Source organism: Oryctolagus cuniculus, chromosome 7, assembly GCF_051225735.1.
Source record: "Oryctolagus cuniculus isolate XC-2025 breed Fujian yellow rabbit chromosome 7, ASM5122573v1, whole genome shotgun sequence".
NCBI lineage: Eukaryota > Metazoa > Chordata > Mammalia > Lagomorpha > Leporidae > Oryctolagus > Oryctolagus cuniculus.
Genome location: NC_142873.1, coordinates 79459162 through 79482418, shown reverse-complemented (window position 1 = coordinate 79482418; position 23257 = coordinate 79459162). Strand labels below are relative to the sequence as shown.

At 48.6% G+C, this 23257-nt stretch overlaps 1 protein-coding gene across 7 annotated transcripts in view; it reads right to left on the bottom strand.

The window, feature by feature from the left end:
- TGFBR3 (transforming growth factor beta receptor 3) overlaps positions 1-23257 on the bottom strand; it is a 216895-nt gene that overhangs the window by 109835 nt on the left and 83803 nt on the right. For all 7 annotated transcript variants that reach the window (XM_008264892.5, XM_070078049.2, XM_008264894.5 and 4 more), the window contains one exon: positions 16137-16321. In XM_008264892.5, the coding sequence (XP_008263114.1) occupies positions 16137-16321 (185 nt within the window). The remainder of the gene's footprint in view (positions 1-16136; positions 16322-23257) is intronic.

Here is a 23257-nt window from a genome sequence, read left to right as displayed (position 1 = left end):
CCAGGTCTTCCTCTACCACAACCCTTCCCCACAACGGGCAGCAGCCAGGAAAAGGAGCACAGCATATGTACCATCTGTTCACTCTCTGGTGGTCTCTGTCACACGCAGCAACACATGGGGGCAAAGGGAAAAGAAAACCTCGAAACTAAAACTCAGTTAAGTTCACAAAATTCGAGCTGACTGATTGCTCGGGGAGGAGACGTGAGTCGTCGCTGCAGATGCGTATGTCACACTGCCTGCACCGTGCCTCTCGGAGGCCTCTCCTGTAGGATTACATGCAAAATCCCCAACCCACATCCCTGCTGGAAATGTGCAAGTGGGCTCATTACTCAGCGCCAAGATAAAGGATAAAGCTTTATGAGTACCGTAAGTATGAGTCATAAAAAATAGGAAACACATGTAGGACATATACACAGTGATAGTATCAAGTCAGGGAAAGTGTGTAGGAAATATATGCAAAAACACACGGCAAAATACAACTGAAAATTACCCTGCTATGTGTGTTTCTCCAAAACACATAAAAAAAAAAAAAAACAAACTCAAAGCAAATTAAAGATCCACAACTCTGGTTTGTAATTAACATGGGTCATTTCCCTATTTGGGTTTTTTTTTTTTTTTTTAATGCACTGAATCAAGAAAAACTAACTTGGAGTAGGCTGTGTACGATTTTACGATTTGGGAAATTTGAATAGCTTCCAACTAAAACACTGGGAATTAGATTTTAACAGCATTAAAAATGAACAAGAAAGATTCTTTCAGAAAAATACTTGTTCACAATGGTAACATTACTGTGTCATTTAGATTCTTGCTATCTTACCAACCAGTGGTGACAGCGTGGAAGCCTCAAACCATAGGAAATCAGGAAGCAAAAACAAACAGCTACACGTGCACCAACACCACACAGGGAGGCAGAAAGGGCCAACTCTGGCTCGGGATGCCTGGGCAGGGAAGAGGCAGAGCCCCCTAGTCAGCTGCACAGATGAAAAGCCGGGGCGTGCTCAGGACATAAGGGAAGGCCCTGGGCCCCTCAGAGTCCCCTGAGGCTGGCGAGCTGGAGCACAGCTCATCATCACTGCCTTTGCTTTGGGCAGACTCCCAAGTTTGAGACTCAGCAGGACCAGTGAAGGAGACAGGCTGCGTGCCCACGGCTCACGTTGTCCCAAACGGCCTGCAGCTCCTCTGGGCTTCAGCCATCTCCTCCACCTTCAGCAACTGCTGCCTCCAAGGAAAGCTTTGGCTGCACATCTATCTCCTGAGGTTGAGAGGAGCAGGAGAGGAATAAGTATTGTTTTCAAACTCACCAAGCGCCACATTTACCTAATGCTTTTTTCAAAAAAAAAGAAAAATATTTGTTTATTTATCTGAAAGGCAGAGGTAAAGAGAGAGAAAGGGAAGGAAGGGGGAGGAGGTAAGGAGAGGGAGAGGGAGAGGGAGAGGGAGGGAGGGAGGGAGGGGGGTGGAGAGAGAAGAAATGCTTCTATCCATTGGTTTACTACTCAAATGGCTAGGGCTAGGCCAGGCTGAAGCCAGGAAACTGCATCCAGGTCTCCAACCTGGGTACAGAGACCCAAGCACTTGGGCCATCTTCTGCTGCTTTCCCAGATGCATTAGCAGGGACCTGGATGGGAAGTGGAGCAGCCAGGACTTGAACTGGCACCCCTATGGGATGCCAGCACTGCAGGCGGAGGCTTAGTCTACTACACCATAGTGCTGGCACCAAGTTAATGCTTTTTAAGAGCTGTTCTGAGGCAGAAATCTTAATATTATTTCCACTTTGCAAAAAATCCAATTGCAGGTATGTGAAGACCCCAGGGGCACGTGGGAGCTGAGGAGTGTGACACCTACCCTCTGGGCAGTGCTTTCATCCATTTGCTCCTCTCCTGCAGGACACCTGGGGACACACCCAGAGCACTGAAAGTGAGGCCACACTAACAAAGCAGGGAGGGCTCACCTCTTAAGAATACACCTGTGCAGCTTTCATTCCCATCCTTGCACAGGTATTGGGTACCCACCCCACGGCAAGTTCCGTGTTAGGCACACAGAGCTTAAAGAGACACATCACCAACTTGCTGTAGCAAATTCAGAAAGCGGCAGGTGCATGGGCATGCGTATCAACAAATAGAAACTCAGTGTTAATGGGCATAATGGGATGTTCGGGTGCCAGGCAAGAGTGAGGCTCTAGCAGGGATCCTGGATCCTAAAGCTGCCTTTGGCTCTGGCCCACAGCTAGACCCACTGACATCTACCACTTGCCACTCCTCCTCCAAGAAATACAAAAATTTTAGATTCAGCTGAAGGACTCTGTGGTTCAGGTTAAAAAAATGGCATACACAGAAAGCGCTATTGTAGCATACCTTGGACTAGAATCAAGATAGTACGCGATGATTGTGGACTTCCAGGAATTGAAAGCATGGCCATTTCAACACAGCTTTTGCATTCAAACTCAGGAGGGCACCGACAGCAAATTCCTACTAGATTCCTACTAGATGATCAACTTGTAAAAGACAATTTATTACTGAAAAAATTAAATAATTCCATTCTCTTACGTTGAAAAGGGCTATCAACTGTCTGAGCCTTGGATACAATGCTAAGGAGCTTGGTTCAAAGAAGACTATTTCAATCTGCTTGCAGTTGAGCTAACATTGCCCGGCGGGCTGGAAGAAAAGCACAGAGCCCACAAGTGCGGCATGAGCCACAGCAGCAGGTCTTCCTAACACAGATTCCGCTGCCTGTGTCTTTAAGACCAGACCCTCATAAATGGCTTGCTTCTGCCGGACACCATGCTCTAAATAAACAGACTCTTCTGGCCGACACACAACTTCCTGTAGGGTTCTGGTGGGTAAAGCTTGAGGAGGCTGCCAAATCCAATGACCAGCAACTTCTGAGCTGACTTAGAAAACAAGCTACAAAGACTTGAGTCCAGAGTAAACAAAGGAAAGAGCCACATTAAACAGGGAACAAATTACTATATAGGCAGAGATATTTTAAGTACTCACTGAGCGAGAAAACAAAATTTTAAAAAATCAAGTTCTTAGGTATTTAATAGGACACGGTAGAGTAAAATGCCCTCTTTCAATTGGAGGAATCGACATTAATTAATTCCAGCTACATTCAGAAGTGCCTGGGAGTCACTCCCTGCAGCAGGAGGACAGATTATTCTCAATGGCCCAACTTCAAACCCGGCTCAGATCAAATGAGCTACCCAAGGGAGCAGCACAGAGCTGAAAACCATTTATAGCATTCTACCCAGCCAAGGAAAAGGACTAACTAGTTTACTAGCAGATGACTAAAACCCTTAAGAGTGAAAAGGAATGTAACACAGATTCAGAAGAAGGCTGGTGCAAAGACTGAAACAGAGATCTACAGAGTTTGGAGTAAATTGCAAGATTAATTAAAGCAGATGTGATTAGAAAAAAGAAACTCAGAGTAGAAATACACAGAGCAGGGGCTTGTGGACAAAACAACAAGTCTATAGATATAATACGAATCAAATAAAAAGGCACTGTGAAAATGGAGAGCAGTTTAATAAACTTACAGTGCGACTTTAACATCCTGGGCATCATGCAAGAATGCAAGCTGCATAATGCAGAAGAGGCCGGGGGGGGGGGGGGGGGGGGCGGAGGACGGTGCTGTGGCCCAGTAGGTTAAGCCTCCTCCTGCAGTGCCAACATCCCATATGGGCACCAGTTCGAGTCCTGGCTGCTCCACTTCCAATCCAGCTCCCTGCTGATGGCCTGGGAAAGCAGTAGAAGATGGTCCAAGTGCTTGGGCTCTGCACCCACGTGGGAGACCCGGAAGAAGCTCTTGGTCCCTGGTTTCGGATAGGCCCAGCTCCAGCCATTGTGGCCATTTCGGGAGTGAACCAGAGGATGGAAGACCTCTAGATCTCTCCCTCTCTCCGTCTGTAACTCTGCCTCTCAAATAAACAAATAAATCTTGAATAAGGAGGAGGGGGAAGGGAAGAAAATGAAGAAGAGGAAGAAGAAGAAGAGGCCCAAGACCTGATTCCTGACCTCAAGAAGTCCAGTCACGTGTGCTGTGCATTTTGGTACAGCAATTGAAATATCCACATCCCATATGTGGACGCCTCAGTTCAAGTTCCTGCTCCACTTCTGATCCAAATGCCTGCTAATGTGCACCTTGGGAGGCACCAGGGGATGGCTCAAGTACTTGGGACTCTGCCACGCACATGGGACACCCAAACCTGGCTTTGGCCCAGTCCCAGCCCAAGCTGTTGCAGAAATTTGGGGGAGTGAACCAAAGGATGGAAGATCTCTCTGTTTTACTCTGCCTCTCAAATAAATTTTAAAAAGAAGTCCCGATTCAGTAGCAAATATCTAAGAAAACATGGATTTCCATACTCTGGGGAGGCACAGACTGTGATGGTGGATAAGAGAGGGTTCGGAGCAGCTTTTAGTAAAGGAGGAGATGGAGAGGGTAAAGGAATCAGAAAGTTAAGACTTCAGCCCGGGCTCCTAACAATGCAAGGATGCAGAGCGGACAAGTAGTTGGGTTGGGGCAGTGAGTTCAAATGGCGAGTCGGAGGCAGTCTCAGCAATCTGCACTCAGGCGGAAACAATGTGTTCAGATGCAGGGCCTCACACTGCACACACATCCAGGGATGACGTCCAAAGCCCCACGTGGGTAGCTCTCCAGTCTCCTCTTCCACTTCTGGGCCCCAGCCCACCCCACCATTGTCCCCATCCTCTTTTCCAGGGGTTTGCAAGTTCTGTCTGCAAAGAGTCAAGGAGTAAATATTTAAGGCTTTGTGGGCCACACAGGTCACTGTCACACTCTCAACTCTGCCACTGTAGTGAGAAAGCAGCCACAATCTATAAACAAATGGGCATGGCTCTGTCCCAATACAACTTTGTTTATGAAAACAGGCATCAGACTGATGGATAAAAATAAAGTGGGGTAGAATCAAACCAAGGGATACTAATCAGGAACAAAAGGGGATGAAATAACCGACATATGCTTCAACACAGACGAAACTCAAATGTGTTCCTCTAAGAAGCCAGGCACCAAGGAACACAAAGTGTATCACTCCCTGGATGTGAGTGTCTAGCACAGACAAATCTGGAAAGCAGATTAGTGGTCGCTGTGGACCAGGCAAGGGCACACAGTGAACGAGGGGTGACTGTCAACGGTTAAGGTTTCTTTCTGAGGTGAGGAAAATGTTCTAAAACCAAATTATCAGGGTAGCATTTGGCCTAGCAATTAAGACACCAGCTAAGATGCCTGTATTCCATGTCTAGTTGACTGGATTCGATTCCTGGCTCTGGCTCTGGCTCCCAAAATGAGCTTCACACCAAAGCAGACCCTGAGACACAGCCCATGGTGGTTCAAATTGTTGGGTTCCACCACCCACGTGGGAGATCTGGACTGAGTTCTTGGCTGCTGGCTCCAGCCCTGGCCATTGTAAGCATTTGGGAGAGTGAACCAGTGGATGGGAGATTTTCTGGCTGCCTGTCTGCTTGCCTCTCAAATACTAATAAAAAAGTAATAAATGTTTAAAATTTGATTACCACCCCATATATCCTAAAAACCATTGTCTTACATACTTTAAATTGGTGAACTTTATGTTATGTAAATTATATCCCAACAAAGCCATTTTAAAACCAGGAAACGGGCAGGACTTGGTCTGAAGGCCATAGCTTGCCACCCCCTGATCTGTGTAGCAGCCACACCATGTACATGGAAGAACCTTCATCCGCACTTAGCTTCTGTTCTTCCCTCTGCGTATACTGAGGCCTCTTGTCAGTCTACCCAGTACCACCTGCTGGACTCATAAGCCCAACCTCCACTCCCCACATCAAACATTCTTTCTTCTGGGACTCCCCTTCTCACCTCCATATAGTATTAACAGTCCCTTTGTGGGATTTCTGCTACATGTTATTAAAATATTCGCCTTATTATTTGCTATGTTTCACTACATTTATTCTCCCTTAACCCCAACAGGTAAGGAAGATATATGAGGGTAAGGAGCCAGCACAATGTTGACCTAGCACACCCTAAGTTCTTGGTAGATAACAACTGAACCGATCTGTGAATGAAAAAGCAGATGACGTAGGGGAGTGCTATCTGGAGAAGACTGGTTCTGTGAAGGGGCTCGCAGTTCAAAGATAAGTCAGGTCTAATACTGAAGATGCTAGTACCAGGAGACTGGGGAGGACTGCAGGCTAGAAGGGGAGGAACAGAGAAATGAGAAATCAGTAGAACTTGGGGTATGAAGCAGGTGGGTAGACTCTAGCTGGTTCTGAGTTCCAAGATGGATGCAACAGGGAATCTGCACAATTCTTGGATCTGTACCCTACGTGTATTTGTAGGTTACACGTACTGCATTTTAATAAATTGTTTAAAAATAAAGCAGCACGGCAGGGAGTAGAGCTGGCGGGGGGGGGGGGGGCGTAAATTCAATTTTAGGCAAAACTAAAGCACTAGTTAGCACTTAGTGTTTGCCCTGCGCCAGGCACTCATGCCGCAGAGCTATCTCTCAATCCTCAGGGAACCCTTTAAAGTCCGCTTTTTGTAAGTGAGGGAATTGAGATTTAAAGAGTTAAGAAATTCACCCTGGGCCATGGCCTTGGGAAGTGACAGAGCTGAGATCAATGACATCAGCCGTATTTGACAACAGGGAGAACCATACAGGTGGACACTCCTCTGTAGTATACACACCTCGGGCACCTGGGAGCTCGGGTGGGGCTGAGAGTGGGGTGCTACAGGGTCCTGATTGAGGCTCTACCTGAGAAGTCTATGGAAAGTTTTGGGAGCCATTGGCAAGGAGGTGACAACCAGAGTCTGAGGAACAGACAAGCCACCTAGGGGAGAGGAAACAGAGGCAAGGAGAGTGCCAAGGCCTGCACTTCGGGTCACGGGGGAGAGCGCGAGTAGAAAAGGGCCTCAAAGGTGGGGAGGGGGGAAGTGGCAGGAAGGGCTCTTAACTGGAGTCTGGGTCCCAGACGCCAGACCAGCACTGACACCCAGTTCTCACTGACAGTGAGGAAGCCACCACTGCACCCTGCCTGGTCCTCTCTGAAGGTGGTTAGGACCAGACAGATTCCAGGGCACCTGTCCCGTCCCAGCTTGCCATGAAGCGGTCCAAGGAGCCTCACCAGTGATGCCCAGAGACGAGCTCAGGACAGCAAGCCAGGCAGAAAGAGGAAGAAGGGAGAGGAGGACACACAGGTGGTCACTGGCTCAAGAAATGGGAGAGCAAAGGGAGAGAGAAACGAGGTGGTGTCCAGAGGCCATCAGTGGGGCCGGGTGAAGAAAAGTAAAATAATTACCACATGTCTAATTTCACAGAAATATTTAGCAACAACAGTCCGGGGCTGGATTGAAAGCAAGACAATAAATGCGACTGCAGAATTAAATATTTAAACCAGAGATATCGGCAGTAAATTTCCTTTTATTCTCAAACAAACTGTCAAGATAGCAGATACGCAACAGAAACGAGAAAACACAAGTTGGATGGCTTCCTCACACACAATCTGGCATTTGCCCAGCAGCACATCTGGGGCTCACATTTGTAGACCTGATCCTTATTTTGCTCTATTGCTTTAAAAAAAAAAAAAATACTCTCCCAAAAGTTCTAAGAGCGAGAAGTCACATTTCAAAATGTGGAGGATGATCTCACAGAAACATTTTCTAACAACATTTTCAGGAAGCAAAATCACTTTTTTTTTTAAGTCCAGAGCAGTTACCATGGCAACCATAGTTGGGGTCAGGGTTGTGACCCTAACCTTCATAAAGACGAAACAGCACACTGGTTGGAAAACGCTGCCGCTGGACAAATTTTTAAAGGGGTCAGGGCCATCTCTTCTCCACCCTGGGGAAGAGGCAATACTAAGAGAACCCCACCCCCAATCTGTCAGCTTGCAGCCAGCAAGAACATAACCCAGCATTACCTCATGCTAAAATGGCAGCGTGCAGCCGGACTCAGTCCCTCCAGTGGGGCAGGGGCCATGTTCTGCTAGGGCAGTTTCAGAGTGTGTGGCTACTACCACGATAAACTGCAGGGCCAAAGTCAGGGTCAGCCAGCATCTTGCTAGGAACGCTGGCATTCCTTTGGCTCGCCTATGCCCTGATTGGTATCTCCCATGATCTGATTTCTGCATTCATTTTTTCTAAAGTCCCAAGGCTGGGTTTTTGGCAAGTGCTATGCTGAGAGTCAGCCATAGTTTCACACTGACCCTCTTGCCCAGTGTGCTGCAAACTGACCATAGCTAGTGTGACCAGGCCCAGCTCTGGTTTGCATTGTCCTCTGCTGCCACCTCCTCTCCTTGGTGTCCTGACCCTGATCCTCTACCCAGGCCTGGACTGGCACCTTGGCACTGCCCAGAAGGCTGTTATCATTTAAAGTCCACCAGGCATCCTCACGTGAGGGGGCAACTCTTTTTCAAATGATGTGAGTGCTCTGTTCATTTAGGGCCTCCTGTCTCCCAAGAGTCAGATCAGTTGCCTTTGAAGGTAAAATAATTTCTACAGCAACACTCAAATGAACAGGGGAAGGAGAGAAGGCAGAGAGAAAGAGAGAAAGGGGGGGGAGGGGGGGGGGAGAGGCAGGGAGGGAGGGAGGGGGAGAGAGAGAGAGAGACAGAGAGGAAGGAATGCCCTTGGAGAAATGTAATATATCCGGTGTGGGTCTGTGACAAGATGGCCAGTTCAGAGGTATCTTGCTTGTTACACTGGAGTGATTCTATGATGACCTCCTTTTAAACAAACACTAGATAGACAGTGCTTATATGTGGAAGCTATCTGTTTAGACACTGACTTTTGCCAATATACTGTGTGTGTGTGTGGTTCACTCTGACACTTGCTCAGTACACAGGACATCTAAGACGTCTCCAACAGCAACAGCCCTGGGGTTTCCTTCTGCATATGCACAGGACCAACAGTAGGAAGCTATTCATGAACCACACCAGATGAAACAACAGCCCAGAGAGAGAAGGAATGTAGCCAGTTTGCTGGTGTTCACTTCATATTTCTGCTCTCTGATAAGTGCTTTCCAAAAAGTCAGCCTTGAAATTTTGCATCAAAAATAAAAATTAAAAAAAAAAAATCAGCTACCCCTAATGAGAAACTTTACCAATCAGAAACCATCTACTAATCTCCATCTAAGGACTTTCTATTTTAATCAACCAAATATTTTCTTTGTCCCCCTTAGGCAATCCCCTTATGAAAGCTTTTCATTTGTGCCCCTAGTGGAACAGTGAACCTCTTGCAGTCCAGTATTGTCTGATTAATGAATCACTAAATGCTTAAATAAGCTCCAAAATTTTAGTACACTTAAAAACAAAAGTTTGAATCTTTTTTTATTGATAATAGACAAAGGCAAGAAACACAATCATCCCCCCCAACCTGTTGTGTCTATATATTTTTAAAATATTTATTTGTTTATTTTTATTTGAATGGCAGAGTTAAAAAAGAGAAAAATTGACAGAAAGAGAGGTCTTCCATCCACTGGTTCACTCCCCAAATGGCCTCAATGGCCAGAGTTGGGCCTGACTGAATCCAGGACCAAGGGGCTTCTTCCGGGTCTCCCAGGTGCATGCAGGGGCCCAAGCACTTGGGTCATCTTCTGCTGCCCTCCCAGGTACATTTACAGGGATCTGGATTGGAGGTGGAACAGCTAGGACACACACCAGAGCCTATATGGGATGCTAGAATCGCAGGCAGCAGTTTTACCTGCAATGCCACAGCGCCAGTCCCCTGTGTCTATATTTTTATAACACAGAGGAAGAAAAGGAGAAAGTTGCCCATCTACTAATAAAGTAGAAATGGGAGGAAAGATAGATTTATAGGTAGAGAGAGATCTTCAAAATGTTCAGTCCTCAGACACCCAAATTCCTGACAGTCAGCAAAAAGATCCCAACCAGGTGCAAAAGTGCAAATACTGAAGCTCCCGCATCTCATTCTGTGCAGGACGAGGCTCCTGACAAGCCAGTTCTCTCTGTCACAGCTCAGGCAAGCTGGGTTCCAGCACAGGACAGGTGAGCCGCTGTAGCAAAGGCAGCAGAAAGCCTTGTGGGTCGGGAGTTAGCACAAAAGTCCCCTTGGCGCTGGCATGCATTGTGGGGATTAGCAGCCACATGGAGTGCAAGGGCTGCAGAGCCCAGCCCTGCAGTTTATAATTACTCATGTTTGGTGTGATAATCCTAATGCACGGCGCGGGGGCTGGGGGAGGGACGAGCTGCTGCCACACACAGACCGACAGCAAGGAAGGGAATAAAACAGGGCTCTTAGGTCTGGAAGGAGCTTTCAGAGCCTATGCCCAAAACCCAAACCCTCACAGGAGACCTGCAGGCTCAGCTCTCGCCACCCACTGGGCCTGATTAGTGGGCTCTGTGGGCTAGGACGACGTAAAAGAGAGGCTAAAAGACAAAGTGTGGAAAAAGCTGACACCATGGGACCTACAGGCCCGGCTAGAAGCTGGCCCCTGCTCCCCATCTGGCTGAAGAGCCTTCCAGAGCTCTCTCCCATGAAAACAGCAATGTCTAGGCCTCCCTCTCGGGTGGATGACGAGGGCAGGCAGGGCTAACTCCACGGGCCTGGCCGGTACAGCAGGCACACGGATCGCCAGAGCTCCACCATCAGGGCTGCTGTCATCTTATCTGGGGCCTGAGGGAGCCGTTCACCGGCAGGCAGAACAGTTAGCGTTTTAGATGTGTTGACTTCCTTCTCTTTCTCCCAGCTGTGGTCTTTCCTGCCCTCAAAAAGCACCGAGAGAGGGACAAGTTCATGCCACAGTCCTTGAAGATACAAAGCAAAAGCAATTTGGAGCCACATGCGTGATTAACCACACAGCCCATCTGACAGGGCCAGCCAAGAAGTCTGGAGCCAAACTGAAAACTCAATCATACCAACTGCACTCACCCATGTGGCTAAGGAGCCACACCCGTCTCTCTCTGGTCCTCATTTTGCATCTCTGTGCACGCTGCTGGTGGGTCTGCTGTTGGAAGCCCACCCCAATGCCTCGCCTGGAACAGGCACAGAGACAAATGTATGGAGGGTGGGTGATGCTATAAAACCATGCTCCCTTCCAGTGACGGTGGGGCCCTGGATCCTCATGCTACCCTACAGCCAGCCGCTGGCAAGCCCCTCAGTCACTCCTTTAGTGTCAAGACAAAAAACATACACACAAACGTCCCTAGCTCCTAGGTACACATGGAATGGTGGTGTTGCATAAGCAGTGCGCGATTAGGCAGCCTGGACATGGGAAAGGCACAATCACCACGTAAAAGCTGGACGACGGGCAACACAACTGCCACCCTAGCCTTGATGCTGCCGGTGCCAGGAACCAGGACACCCACTGCGGGAGTCCCCAGGAGGAGAGGGGATTTCTACAGCGATGGCAAAGGAAAGCACCACACCGGCCCCTGCTTACTTTGAAAGGCAAACCTGATCTCTTGGGGCCGCTTACCCTCTCCTGCCCTCCTGCGTCGCCAGGGAGCCTTTCTCCAGTTTCCTGCTCACTTCCCAGGTGGTTGTTTCCCAAACCAATGATTACAAATGAGAGGTGTGGTTTCGGAAGAAAGCTACAACTCCGGGGCTCGGCTGTCCTGAGGAGAACCGGGAAGGGAGGCCTGGGGAAGCGGTGTTCTGGCACCAGAGGGCCCTTGAGACACCGCGGCTACACAGCTTGTCGGCCTGCTGTGGTGACTGCTTCCGGGTCAGGCTCTGTCACCTCCAAAGTAGAAACAACCCTCTCCCAGCACCTGGGAGCTGGGGATTTTGTAAAATGTTAGAGGAGGGAGGATGTGGAAAAGACCCTAAGGCCGAGCCCTCAGCATCAACAAGCAGAGGAACAATGGGCTGATTCAGCCGTCACCTCACATTACACTGCAAAGGCTGGCACTATAGCACAGCAGGTAAAGCCAGCATGCAATATGGCACCGGTTCCAGTCCCGGCTGCTCCACTTCTGATCCAGCTCCCTGCTAACAGCCCTGGAAGAGCAGCAGAAGGTGGCCCAAGTGCTTGGGCCCCTGCCACCGGGATGAAGCTCTGGGCTCCTGGCTTCAGCTTGACCCAGCCTTGGCCACTGCAGCCATCTAGGGAGTGAACCAGTAGATGAAGATATCTCCCTCCCTCTCTCTCTCTCTCTCTCTCCCCAAGTCCCGTAACTCTTTCAAATAAATAAATCTATGGGTTTGGGGGAGGGGGGCATGAAAAGAAGCAACGGCGGCAATCACCAGAGTCACTGTCAATTACAGCCTGCAGCCAGCATGGCCATTCCTTTGCCAATTTGTAAGGGACAGCACTTAGCATTTCATTTTGCCTTTCGTATTAGAGACTTACACACAAAGGCTGCTTCTGGCCTTCCCACCATCCTCCCTCCCCCCAGTACAGATCAGCTGTTATTTTTAGCATGCACTATGTAGTAGTATATCCATAAAGATCAAGGTATCCATTGAGAACAAAAAGACTTGGGTAAGTTCAGGTTGGAGGAGGAAGCAATCATTTTTTTCTTTTAAGAGAACTGGGCCAAGGTAAACGTTGAGTTAATTAGAATGCTAGGAGGTTGAATGACTTTTCTAAAAAATAACTTTAGTGCAGGGTGGGCATTGTAGTGCAGTGGATTAAGCCAACGCTTATGATGCCAGCATCCCACATCAGAATGCCTGAGTCCAAGTTCCAGCTGCTCCACTGAGAGTCAAGATAAGATGGCTCAAGTACTTGGGCCCCTGCCACTCATGTGGGAGACCTAGATGGAGTTCTTGGCTCCTGGTTTCTGCTTGGCCCAGCCAGGACTATTGTAGCCATTTAGGGAGTGAGCCAGGAGAGAGAAGATCCTTCTTTCTCTTTGTCTCTCTCTGTCTCTCCCTCTTTCTCTGTCACTCTGCCTTTCAAATAAACAAATCTTTTCTAAAAATGACTTTATTGAGATACAATTCGCATATCATAAAATTCATATATTTAAATGATAAGTCAACAGTTAGAACATTCACCACAACTTAAATTGTTGAACATTTTTGCCCCCTGCCCAAAAATACCTCGTAACCATTAATAGTAACCCCATTTCCTTCTTCCCCCTTCTAGCCCTAAGTTTAGTCTCTATACATGCCTGATTTCAGAACATCTCATATAAATGGAATTATATTTGTATAATATGAAAAGTATTCAACAAGTCCATGGAAAATGAATAGCATGGAAAAATTATGCATGGATTTCACAAAAATTTTGCACCAAAATAAACTTATCTTTTAATTCCATTTTTCCACGAACTTTTTAAAGTCCCCTCATATGGTCATTGTGTCCCTCTTCTTTCACTCAGCATATTTCCAAGGGTGATCCATGTTGTAGCATTCATGTATATTTGTATTTCATTCCTTTCTATTGCCTTTCCATGCATATACGATAATTTACTTATCCATGCATCAGATGATGGTTATTTGGGTTGTCTGTACTTTTTAAATATTATGAATAATATTGGCATAAATATCACGGGCAAGTTTTTGCACGGGCACATATCTTCACTTCCATCTGATATATAACCAAAAGCACACGTGCTGGATTACACGGCTCAAACGACTCTTCCCAACAGTTTGCACATACGAAGAGAGTTAGTCATATTTAATGCTTCTCTCTTTCCAACTTGCCATCATCCATAAATAAACTCTCCTTCATTCTCTCATTGTCCTGTCTCTGGAGTACTGATGTCATCCTCTACACGAACTCTCTGAGGTCTGCTATATCTTCAGAATTATTCCAGCATTCAACAGACTTCCAAAGGACAGTTATCCCAACATCTTGTTTTCACACAGGATGGAACTACAACCATCTAATTCTTGATGGTCCCCAAAGAAGGAAACAGCTGCATATTTTTCAGAAGTGTCTTCAAATCACTAGCCCAAAACCATACCTGTACTTCCCAAATATTGAAGGAGGAGAATGTGCTGGTTTTTAATGAGTTTGAGCCGATCCTCCCCGGGCCCTCTGTCTTCTCTTCCTATTGAACTCTGCATCCCATGACGCCAGCTGATTTTACACATCCTCAGTATTGCCATATCCTAAAATGAATTCCATCTTGATCTAACACAGTAAGTGCCAGGGTGGGAGGGTTCTGGTGTCATTCCTTGAGGCATTTGTCTTCTGCTCCAGCAGTCTTATTTGAGTCTATTTTCAGTGTCAACAAAAGCACCGTCCACCAAGTTGACATCCAGAACTTCACGCCATCGCTACTCCTGTCACAGCCCAGGCTTTCTCTCCTCCTCAGCTCCTCGGAAAGGAGCACACATAAAATGAGTAATTACTGCTGCAAAGGAATTGCTGGAGTCAGCAACACTCCGTAGGAGCTGCATTTCCTCCCCTCCTCCTTTCCCTCCCACCGCAAGCTCTCCCCCATACCTCAAGAATTAAAGACGCATCACTGGGATAACAAGAACTGACCTGACATATGGATTGCAGCAACAATGGCAAGCAACCAGAGTATTAACAATAATTTCCAGCGTAGCTGGAAAGGTTAGATATCAGTCTGAAATATGACGACTCTGCACACTTTCAGCAGATTAAAATCAACTTGCTTTTCCTCTGGACATTTCCTACCCTCCACCCCCTACTCAACAACAACAGCAACAAGGCAGGGTGGTTGGCGCACACAACAAGCGGTTCTGGAAGTTAACTTTTCTTAACTAGAAAAAAGCTCAAAGACATAAGGCATTCTGCATTCCTCTTCCTGCATTTCTGTGTGATCAGGACTCACATGGTTCTCCCCAGGGAAAGAATCCCTGAGTGGTAACCCTTCTGACACACAGAAACGTAAACACAGGAAGGAGGACAGCTGTGTGCTACCTGGGAGGAAGCCTGCTGATCACTCACCCACAGTCCAGGTCATTTTTGAGCAACAACAAACAGGGCATCATTTCCCTCTGATGGTGTTGAATTTGGGCCTGCTTTGTCACCCCTGAGATGAGGATAATCGTAGGACTTCATGGGGTTAGGTATGGGTGCTTCAAACAGTGCTGCACACAGAGGAAATACGGAGTAGCTGGAGTTCCTATCATCTCTGCCACCATCACCACCAGGCCCACCACGCCCTGTGTGTGGCTGCCTGGACCGCGAGAAGGAGCTCCCCTTGGTGCCCTTCCTGTGAGGGCAGAGTGATACCACTTTATTCCAGAGTGTTCCCAATCCTCTGGACTTGTCCAGCAGGAACAACTGGTTTGTAAGAAAGTAAAAAAAGAAGAAAGAGATGGCACAGCAGAGAATGGGAAAGACACTTTACACTCAGATTATTTTGATTTCTCACAATTACATTTAAAAGATGACATTCTGAGGCCAGTGTTGTGGCGTAGCAGGTAAAGCCATGGCCAGTGATGCTGGCATCCCGTATAGGTGCCAATTCAAGTACCAGCTGCTCCACTTCTGATCCAGATCCCTGCTAATGGCCTGGGAAAGCACTGGAAATGGCCCAGGTGCTTGGGCCCCTGCACCCACATGTGGGACCCGAAGAAGTTCCTGGCTCCTGGCTTTGGATCAGCCCAACTCTAGCCATTGCGGCCATTTGGGGAGTGAACCAGCAGATAGAAGACCTCTCTGTCTCTCCCTCCCTCTCTCTCTCTCTGTAACTCTGCTTTCCAAATAAATAAAAAAATCTTTAAAAAAACACAATAAAAATTTTAAAAATAGAAGATGACATTTTGGGGGCCAGCACTATGGCATAGCGGGTAATGCCTGTGATGCCTGCATCTCATATGTGCATCAGCTTGTGTCCTGGTTGCTCCACTTCCAATCCAGCTCCCTGCTTACAGCCTGGGAAAAGCAGCAGGAGATGGCCCAAGTGCCTCAGGCCCTGCCAGCCACATGAGAGACCCAAAGAAGGTTCTGGTTTTGGCATGGTCCAGCACTGGCCATTGTAGCCATCTGAGGAGTGAACTAGTAGATGAAAGATTCTCTCTGTCCCTCCTCCGCTATCTGTTACTCTTTCAAAGTTAATAAAAAAAAATTTTAAATATGATATTTCTAAGTCATTTCTAAAGAGAGAAGCCCAAGGTTAAACAATCCATGACTTTACACCCTGCTCCTGTGTTCCTATGCGAGCAGCCTCTCCGAACCCCAGAAGGACTCTTTGCTCTGCAAATCATCCGTGCACACCCACAGGAGCACTGAACCGACGGCTGACACCCGCGCCTACCTCTCTCTGTGGCTGGCCCGGCCCCTGGTCCGTGGTGCGGAGGTTGAGAACGTGCACCTCCTGCGGCAGCGCAGTCGTGCCTCTGCTGGCGCAGCCTGACAGGACGGTGAAGCTCTCCATCAACGCCTGGACAGGATGCGAGGCATTGACAGGTGACAGCTCACACCGGGTGCTGGGTTCTGGACCTGCGGGGGGGAAGCACAGACGTGAACCACACAGAAACAGCGGCCAGTCCTGCCCCAAGGAGGCTATATAGGTTGGAGACGGCCAGCCCAGCAGAGGAGTTGTTCCTGAGCCGTGGTTTCCAGGAATAAATGGCAAACACGGTACCCTTAAATGTCTTTTGGATGATTTTGGTGTATCTGACTCTTTGAATTCCTTTTGGCTCCACAGGTCACAAATCTAAAAGGATACTTCAGAAAGTTGATGGAAAATGTGTGTTATGAAAAAAAAAAACTATCCATGGGTTTATTTTTTACTTTTATGTTTTAATGCCAAAATAAACCCACCTGTCTTTTAATCTAATTTTCCATGAACTTTCTGAAGTCCCCCCATATTTCTCTAGATGAAGAACATCTTCCATTTGACAGTCATGTTCACTTCAACCTCCCCTCTTGGGAGAAAAATCAGAGATACATGGAATAAACTACTTAAAGTCAAGGCTGGCACTGTGACACAACTGCTTAAGATGCCATCTGCAATGCCGGCATCCCAAATGGGTGCCAGTTCAAATCTCAGCTGCTCTACTTCCAAACCAGCTCCCTGCTAATATGCCCAGAAAGGCAGCAAAAGATTACCCAAGTTCTTGGGTCTCTGCCACCCACATGGGAGACCACGATGAAATTCCAGGCTCCTAGCTTCAGCCTGGCTGAGCCCTGGCTCTGACAGCCATTTGGGGAGAGAACCAGCAAATGGAAGATTTCTTTCTCTGTCTCTTCCTCTCTTTCACTCTGCCTTTCAAGTAAATAAATCCTTAAAAAAATTAATTGCTAAGTCCCAATAATACTATGTAGTCATAGATCAAATCAAATACCTAAAATTATACCCAAAATATGGATCAAATACAATCCCTACCTTTTATGAGCTTCCCAGTAGCAAGGAAAGCAAAACACGTTTGAGAACAATACTCAGCCAACGTAATGGGTAGAAGCAACCGGAGCCAGAGTTATACGGCAAAGTTTGGACCAAAGGTCAGAAAAGGCTTCCAGAAAGAGCGGGGCCATGAGCAGAGCCCCACACAGCAGAGGTGGAACCCTGTCACACTTGGCCCCTGCCTCCTCATTCTCCCTTCCTCCAATCCTCCAGCCTTCAGTTCTAAATCCCCCCACCCCCACCCCGCTCCCCCCTACAGCCCTATCACCTCTGTCCTTAGACAAGTACAGTTCCTCCCACCAGGAGCTCTGCCCTTCAACTGTTTGGTTGTTCCAAGTGTGAATACCTGCCCACCCCCATCTCTGCAGGCCACTGACTGAATCGGGCCCCTTCCTGCCCCTCCAGCCTCAACCCTCCACACTGCAGCAGCACTAACCGGCATAAGGGTCTCGCAAGAAACCACCATGTTTCTCGGCTCTGTGTCTTTATTCCAGCTTGTTTCCTTTACCCAAATTCCTCTTCCACTCCAACTCCACCTGCACAACACCCCAAGCTGAGGGATGTGCTCCTTCTGGATCCCTCCATGGCTCCCCTGCCCTTCTCCACTGTCTCATCTATCACACAGTGACCCCCGGCGTGTACATCCATCTCTGCCAGTAGAATGTGACCCCCTCGGGCACTGCAGGTTGCTCATCTTAGTGCCTGACATATAGCGACGCTCAAAAATCTTCTGTTAAGAGGAGGAGGTTTGGCGCAGGTGGTTTGAGCATCATGTCGGTGCATCCCATATCAGAGTGCCTGGGTTCAAGTCCCACCTCCACTTCTAATCCAGCTTCCCGCTCGTGTGTACCCTGAGATACAGCAGGTGATGGCTCACATAGTTGGGTCCCTGCCACCCATACGGGAGGGCTGGACTGAGTTCCCAGCTCCTGGCTTCAGGCACCTGGGATGTGATCTCTGTCTTTGTCTCTCTGCCTTTCAAATAATGGAAAATAAATAATTTTTTAAAATTTGTTAAATGAATAAATTAAGCACTTTTTAAGACACATTAGCAGGAAGCTGGATCAGAAGCAGAGCAGCCGGGACTCCAACAGCTCCCAGTTGTGGGATGTTGGCAGCATCAGAAGCAGCAGCTTAACTTGCTGCATCCTGGTGCTGGCCCAGATATCACACGTTTTGAGCACTAGGATGAGGTTCAAAATATTTTGGATTCTGGAGGATTTTGGATTTTGTATCTTCAAATTAGGGAAGCTAAACTGTAAAATCTAATATCCTGGAATGTCAAATATCCCCAAACTTGAAAACTCTGAAATCCGAAACACACCTGGTCTCAGATAAGGGATATTTAACCTGAAAAAGGAGACTGCTACAGTGACAGGAGATGTGACCCATACACTCCACCTCACTTCACTTTGCATTGATAGATGCAACTGAGAGGAAAGGGGACAGGGACACATGGTACTCCACTCCTCTGTGAGCCCGGTGCTACTGTCCCCTTCACTCAGGAGCTGAGGAGACTGGGATTTCAACGTGCACACCCCCAACCTGAGACCCACAGAAAAGTCCTGGATGCCTGCCAGCGAGTTCTGCCTGACTTCTGAATAGCGGGAGTACCCTCTGGCTTGTAGCCGTGGTCTAAAGGCACATGGGTCAGGGCCAGCAAGCCGGCTCCCCTCCACTGTGTCACACGTGGACGCCCTGCCTGGTGGGCCAAATCTATTTCAGGACTCAGAGAAATTATCTAGGTTGATAATAGCTATCTGCTCTGAAATGAGGAATGTGCTTTCTCAAATAATCACTGCCAGCCACTTTATTGCTGGGTCATGCCCAGCCACTTTCGGAGAAAGCACGGGGCTGCTGGAGGAGGAGCTCACAGCAGCGATGGTGAAAGGCCCTGAGCGGGCAGCCCCAGAGGCCCCAGGTGCAGGGACATGGCTGAGCAGGGGTGCCCCTGCTGCTCTCCTCCCTCACCCTGCAGCTCCGGGTTCCCTACGAGCCCCAGAGAAAGTCTCCTGCTCCATTCTGGGGACACAGAGTGACGATAGCCATGCACCCTGGGAAATCCTTGTGAATGTGTTTCAGGACTTTCTGCTGTGAATTTTGCAGTCATCATGGCTTATGCGCAAACACAAATGCTTTGCAGTTCCATTTTCGCACGTGTGTGTAAAGCTCTCAGTGGGCTGTAGTTCCAGCTACAAAAAGGCCTGCGATGTACCGGACTTCCTTCCCTCGCGTGTTACCCTCACCCACGGGGGTCTCCCTGCCAGGGCCATGCTGCCAATCATCTAGGCACTGGGGCATCAACAAAAACCTGAAGAAACAAATCAGAGATCCAGGTCTCCCAACGAGGGAGGGGAGGGGCCAGAGCAGGGAAGCGTGGGTCCTGAGGCCAGGTGTTTCCCACCTCCGTGGTGGGCCCTGTCCTGCTGGAGTGTCGTAGACAGGCGGCAGATGGCTACGGCTGCACAAGGCAGTTCAAGGCCAGAGAAGAGAAGAAGCACCGGGTGGGACACACTCTCATCCAGAGACCCACGCTCAGCATGCAACGTTCCTGACTGTCTGACACCCTGGGGTAGTATTTGGTCTTTGAGGATTTTTGTTAACATTTCCCTGCCCCAAGTTTGAAGAAGGGAAAAAGAAAGGTACAACATGTGGATAAACGATATGTTTGCCAAAAAGATGAATCAGAAATTATCCACCACCCAGTCCTGAGGGTCTGTGAGAAATGGTACTCCCAGGGCCAGAGATATGGTGTAGTGGGTAAAGCCACCACCTGCGGCTCCAGCATCCCATATGGGACTGGTTCGAGTCCCGGCTTCTCCATTTCTGATCCAGCTCTCTGCTATGGCCTGGGAAAGCAGTAGAAGATGGCCCAAGTACTTGAACCCCTGCACCCACGTGGGAGACCTGGAAGAAGCTCCTGGCTCCTGGCTTCAGATCGGCTCAGCTTCAGCTGTTGCGACTATTTGGGAAGTGAACCAGAGGATGGAAGACCTTTCTCCCCCCGCCCTCCCCCTTTGCCTCTCTATAAATCTGCCTTTCAAATAAATAAATAAATCTTTAAAAAAAAAAAAAGAAATATTACCTCCAACAGTTCAGCACACACTGTCAGTCTGTTCTAGCGAAAACAATACAAGAAACTGTGTGTATCCATGTATTAAGCTTATGCTCTGCGCTAGGCAATGCCAGCTACTGCACACCCTGCAGCACCGCACACAGAGCTGGACTCCGCCTCACTTAAAAGAAAAACACAAGCTCAGTGCACTGGAGCAACTGCCCTGCTCCCAGGCAGGCCCCAGTGCCCCGGGGCCACAGACTCCGACCTTCCTCAATGGCTCTCTTTCACCAAGAGGCAGGACCCTGAGATGCAGGGTCAGCACCCTCTCCCACGTCCACACTTGCTGGGAGCCTCCAAAGACAGCCCTGGAAGGAGGCGCAGAGGGTACTGAGGTTCACCATTTACTTGGGAATGCAGCCAGGAAATGCGATGGATTGACAGATGGTAGATATCAGATAGAACAACAATTGCAAAATGTGCAGCGTGGGATCTGGATGCTCACCCTACAGTGATTTCAACATCTCTGTATGTTGAAATTTTTCATTAAAAAAAGAAAGTTGACAGGGAAGGGATGCTTATAGACAAATAAGGCCAGAGATGCCTCCAGAAACCACTCACACTCCTGGGAGACGGCAAACTGGTGCAAGCTTTCAGGGGTCTCAAAAGTACTTCTCTTCGGAGCCATGGGCTCCACTGCAGGAGTTTCTCATAAAGAAATCGCTGGAGAAGTGAGCCAAGGGTACAGCACTTTCTCAGTGCAAAAACGCAACTCAAGACAAAGGACAAAAGCAATCCTGTGTGGACCTGGCCCAGCTAAGAGGTATAATTTTTCTTAATTAAAATTTCATTTTATATTTTGAAAGGCAAATTTACAGAGAGAGAGAGAGCAAGATATCTTCCATCCACTGGTTCACTCCCCAAGTGGCTGGGCCTGGCCAAAGCCAGGAGCCAGGAAAACCCATCCAGGTCTCCCAGGTGAGTGGCAGGGTCCCAAGCACTTGGGCCATCTGCTGTTGCTTTCCCAGGCACATCAGCAGGGAGCTGGATGGGAAGCAGAGCAGATGGGACTTGAACCAGCACTCGTGGGGGATGTGGCTTACCCCACTGCAGCACCACGCAGGCCCCTAACGGATATAATTTAACCTGTAACCATATGCAGCGGAGGGGTCACCTCCTGGGAGAGCAGGTGCAGTGCAGGACTGGGAGGAGAGGGAGCACCACAAGAAAGAGGCCACCTGGAGGTCTTTGACTCTAATAAATCTTGCTTTTAAACCTTTAAAAAAAAGGGGGGGGGGGAGAGAAGAAAAGAAAGAGGCCACAGAATTTTCCGAAGCTTGCCTTCCAGCATCTTTGAGAGATGCCCATTTCCTGTTAGCTGGTGCACCCCTGATTTCCAGGTACAACGTCCCCTCTGGGCCTCCTTGGCGCTCTCTATGGTCTCTCCAGAGACCTCCCCAGGCACCTGCGGGGTTTAACCAGAGCCTCCCAAACCCACCGTGGAACCAGCGCAGACCTCCTTTTGCAACCTCCAGCTTCTCAGCTTCTCCATCAGCCCCACCCCTTACGCCACACTGCCTTGTTCCGTCCCACAGCGGTGGGTCTGGCCTCTACCTCAGTGCAGCTGGCAGAGACCTGGGAGTGTCCTGATGCCACCTGCTCGCTCTGCTCCACCAACAGAGGCCCCCTCTCTCCATCTCTTCTGGCATCACTGCCTGGTTCCCCCAAGACACTGCAAATGCTCGTCCCTACCAGAACGTTATTTACAGAGTGGCCAGATCAGCCTGTTACAAATCACAAGTCTGGGCGTGCCTTGCTCTGCTGAAAAAGACTTGCTGACCTCTCCCTGCCCTCCTGATGAAGGCCAAAACCCTCTCCGTGACTCACAAGGTCCTTCACGACCAGGCCCTGCCTCTGAGCCTGGCTTCATCTCTCAGGACTCTGCCACCTGCTCACCATGTTGTAGCCACTCTGGCTGAGGCACGGGCCTGCCGGTTGTCTCCCAGTATCAATTATTCTGCTTTTTTCCCCACCTGTTAGCCAGGCACCCAGCCATCCTAACTTTCCCAAGCCCCACTTGCCACTAGGTATGGCAACACAGACAAATTCTAGCTAATGACATATAACCAGAGGTGCTATCAACACCTTCCAGGAGGTCTCCTTATGAAGTGAAAGAGATGTGTTCTTCTGCCCTTTCCTCCTTCCTGCTGATTGGAATACAGAAGCGATGCATGGTGCTAGAGCAGCCATGTTTGGCTAGGAGATGGAAGCATATGCTGAAAGGACAAAGCAGTCAGAAGCTGCCTGAGAAATCGGTTAACCTGGCGCCCCTGGATCAGCACTGGGCTGCTTTTTATATGAAACGCTCAAACTTTTCTCTCTTCAAGCCAGTGTCATTTTCAATTTGCTGACACCTGCAGCTTAGGCTATCCTAATTAACATACTTCTTTTATTTCTTTATAAGCACCACCCTCCTTCCCAGGAGCCTCTACATACATAGCACTGCCTCCATGAAAACTTCCGCACCTTTTTGTTTGTTCCCTGCCCTGCCTTGCGAGATGTAACTCCTACACATCCCTCAGATCTGCTAAGGAAGCCAGCTTTACCTCTCACATTAGATTTGTCCTCCCACTCCCACGGGACTCTCTTTCTCTTCATGGCACCTCTCATGATGACCTGTGTGTGACTGTCTGTGGAATTACCTGTTTAATGTCTGCATATTCCCCACAACCACATAAACCACAGAGCAGCGGCGTCCAGTCCTGCACAGTGCGTGGCACACACAGCAGGCCCTTGGTGACTATGGAGGACAGGCGAGAGGACCATGAGCGACCTGTGCGCACCGGATCTCAAGCCCTTAGGACACCATCCATCCTGCACAGGTCTCCCCTTCAGTCCTCTCTGAAGAGCCCATGCCTCACTCTTACGCCAGAGGAAAAGCCAACCAGGAAACGAGAGCTCATTTTGGTTCTGA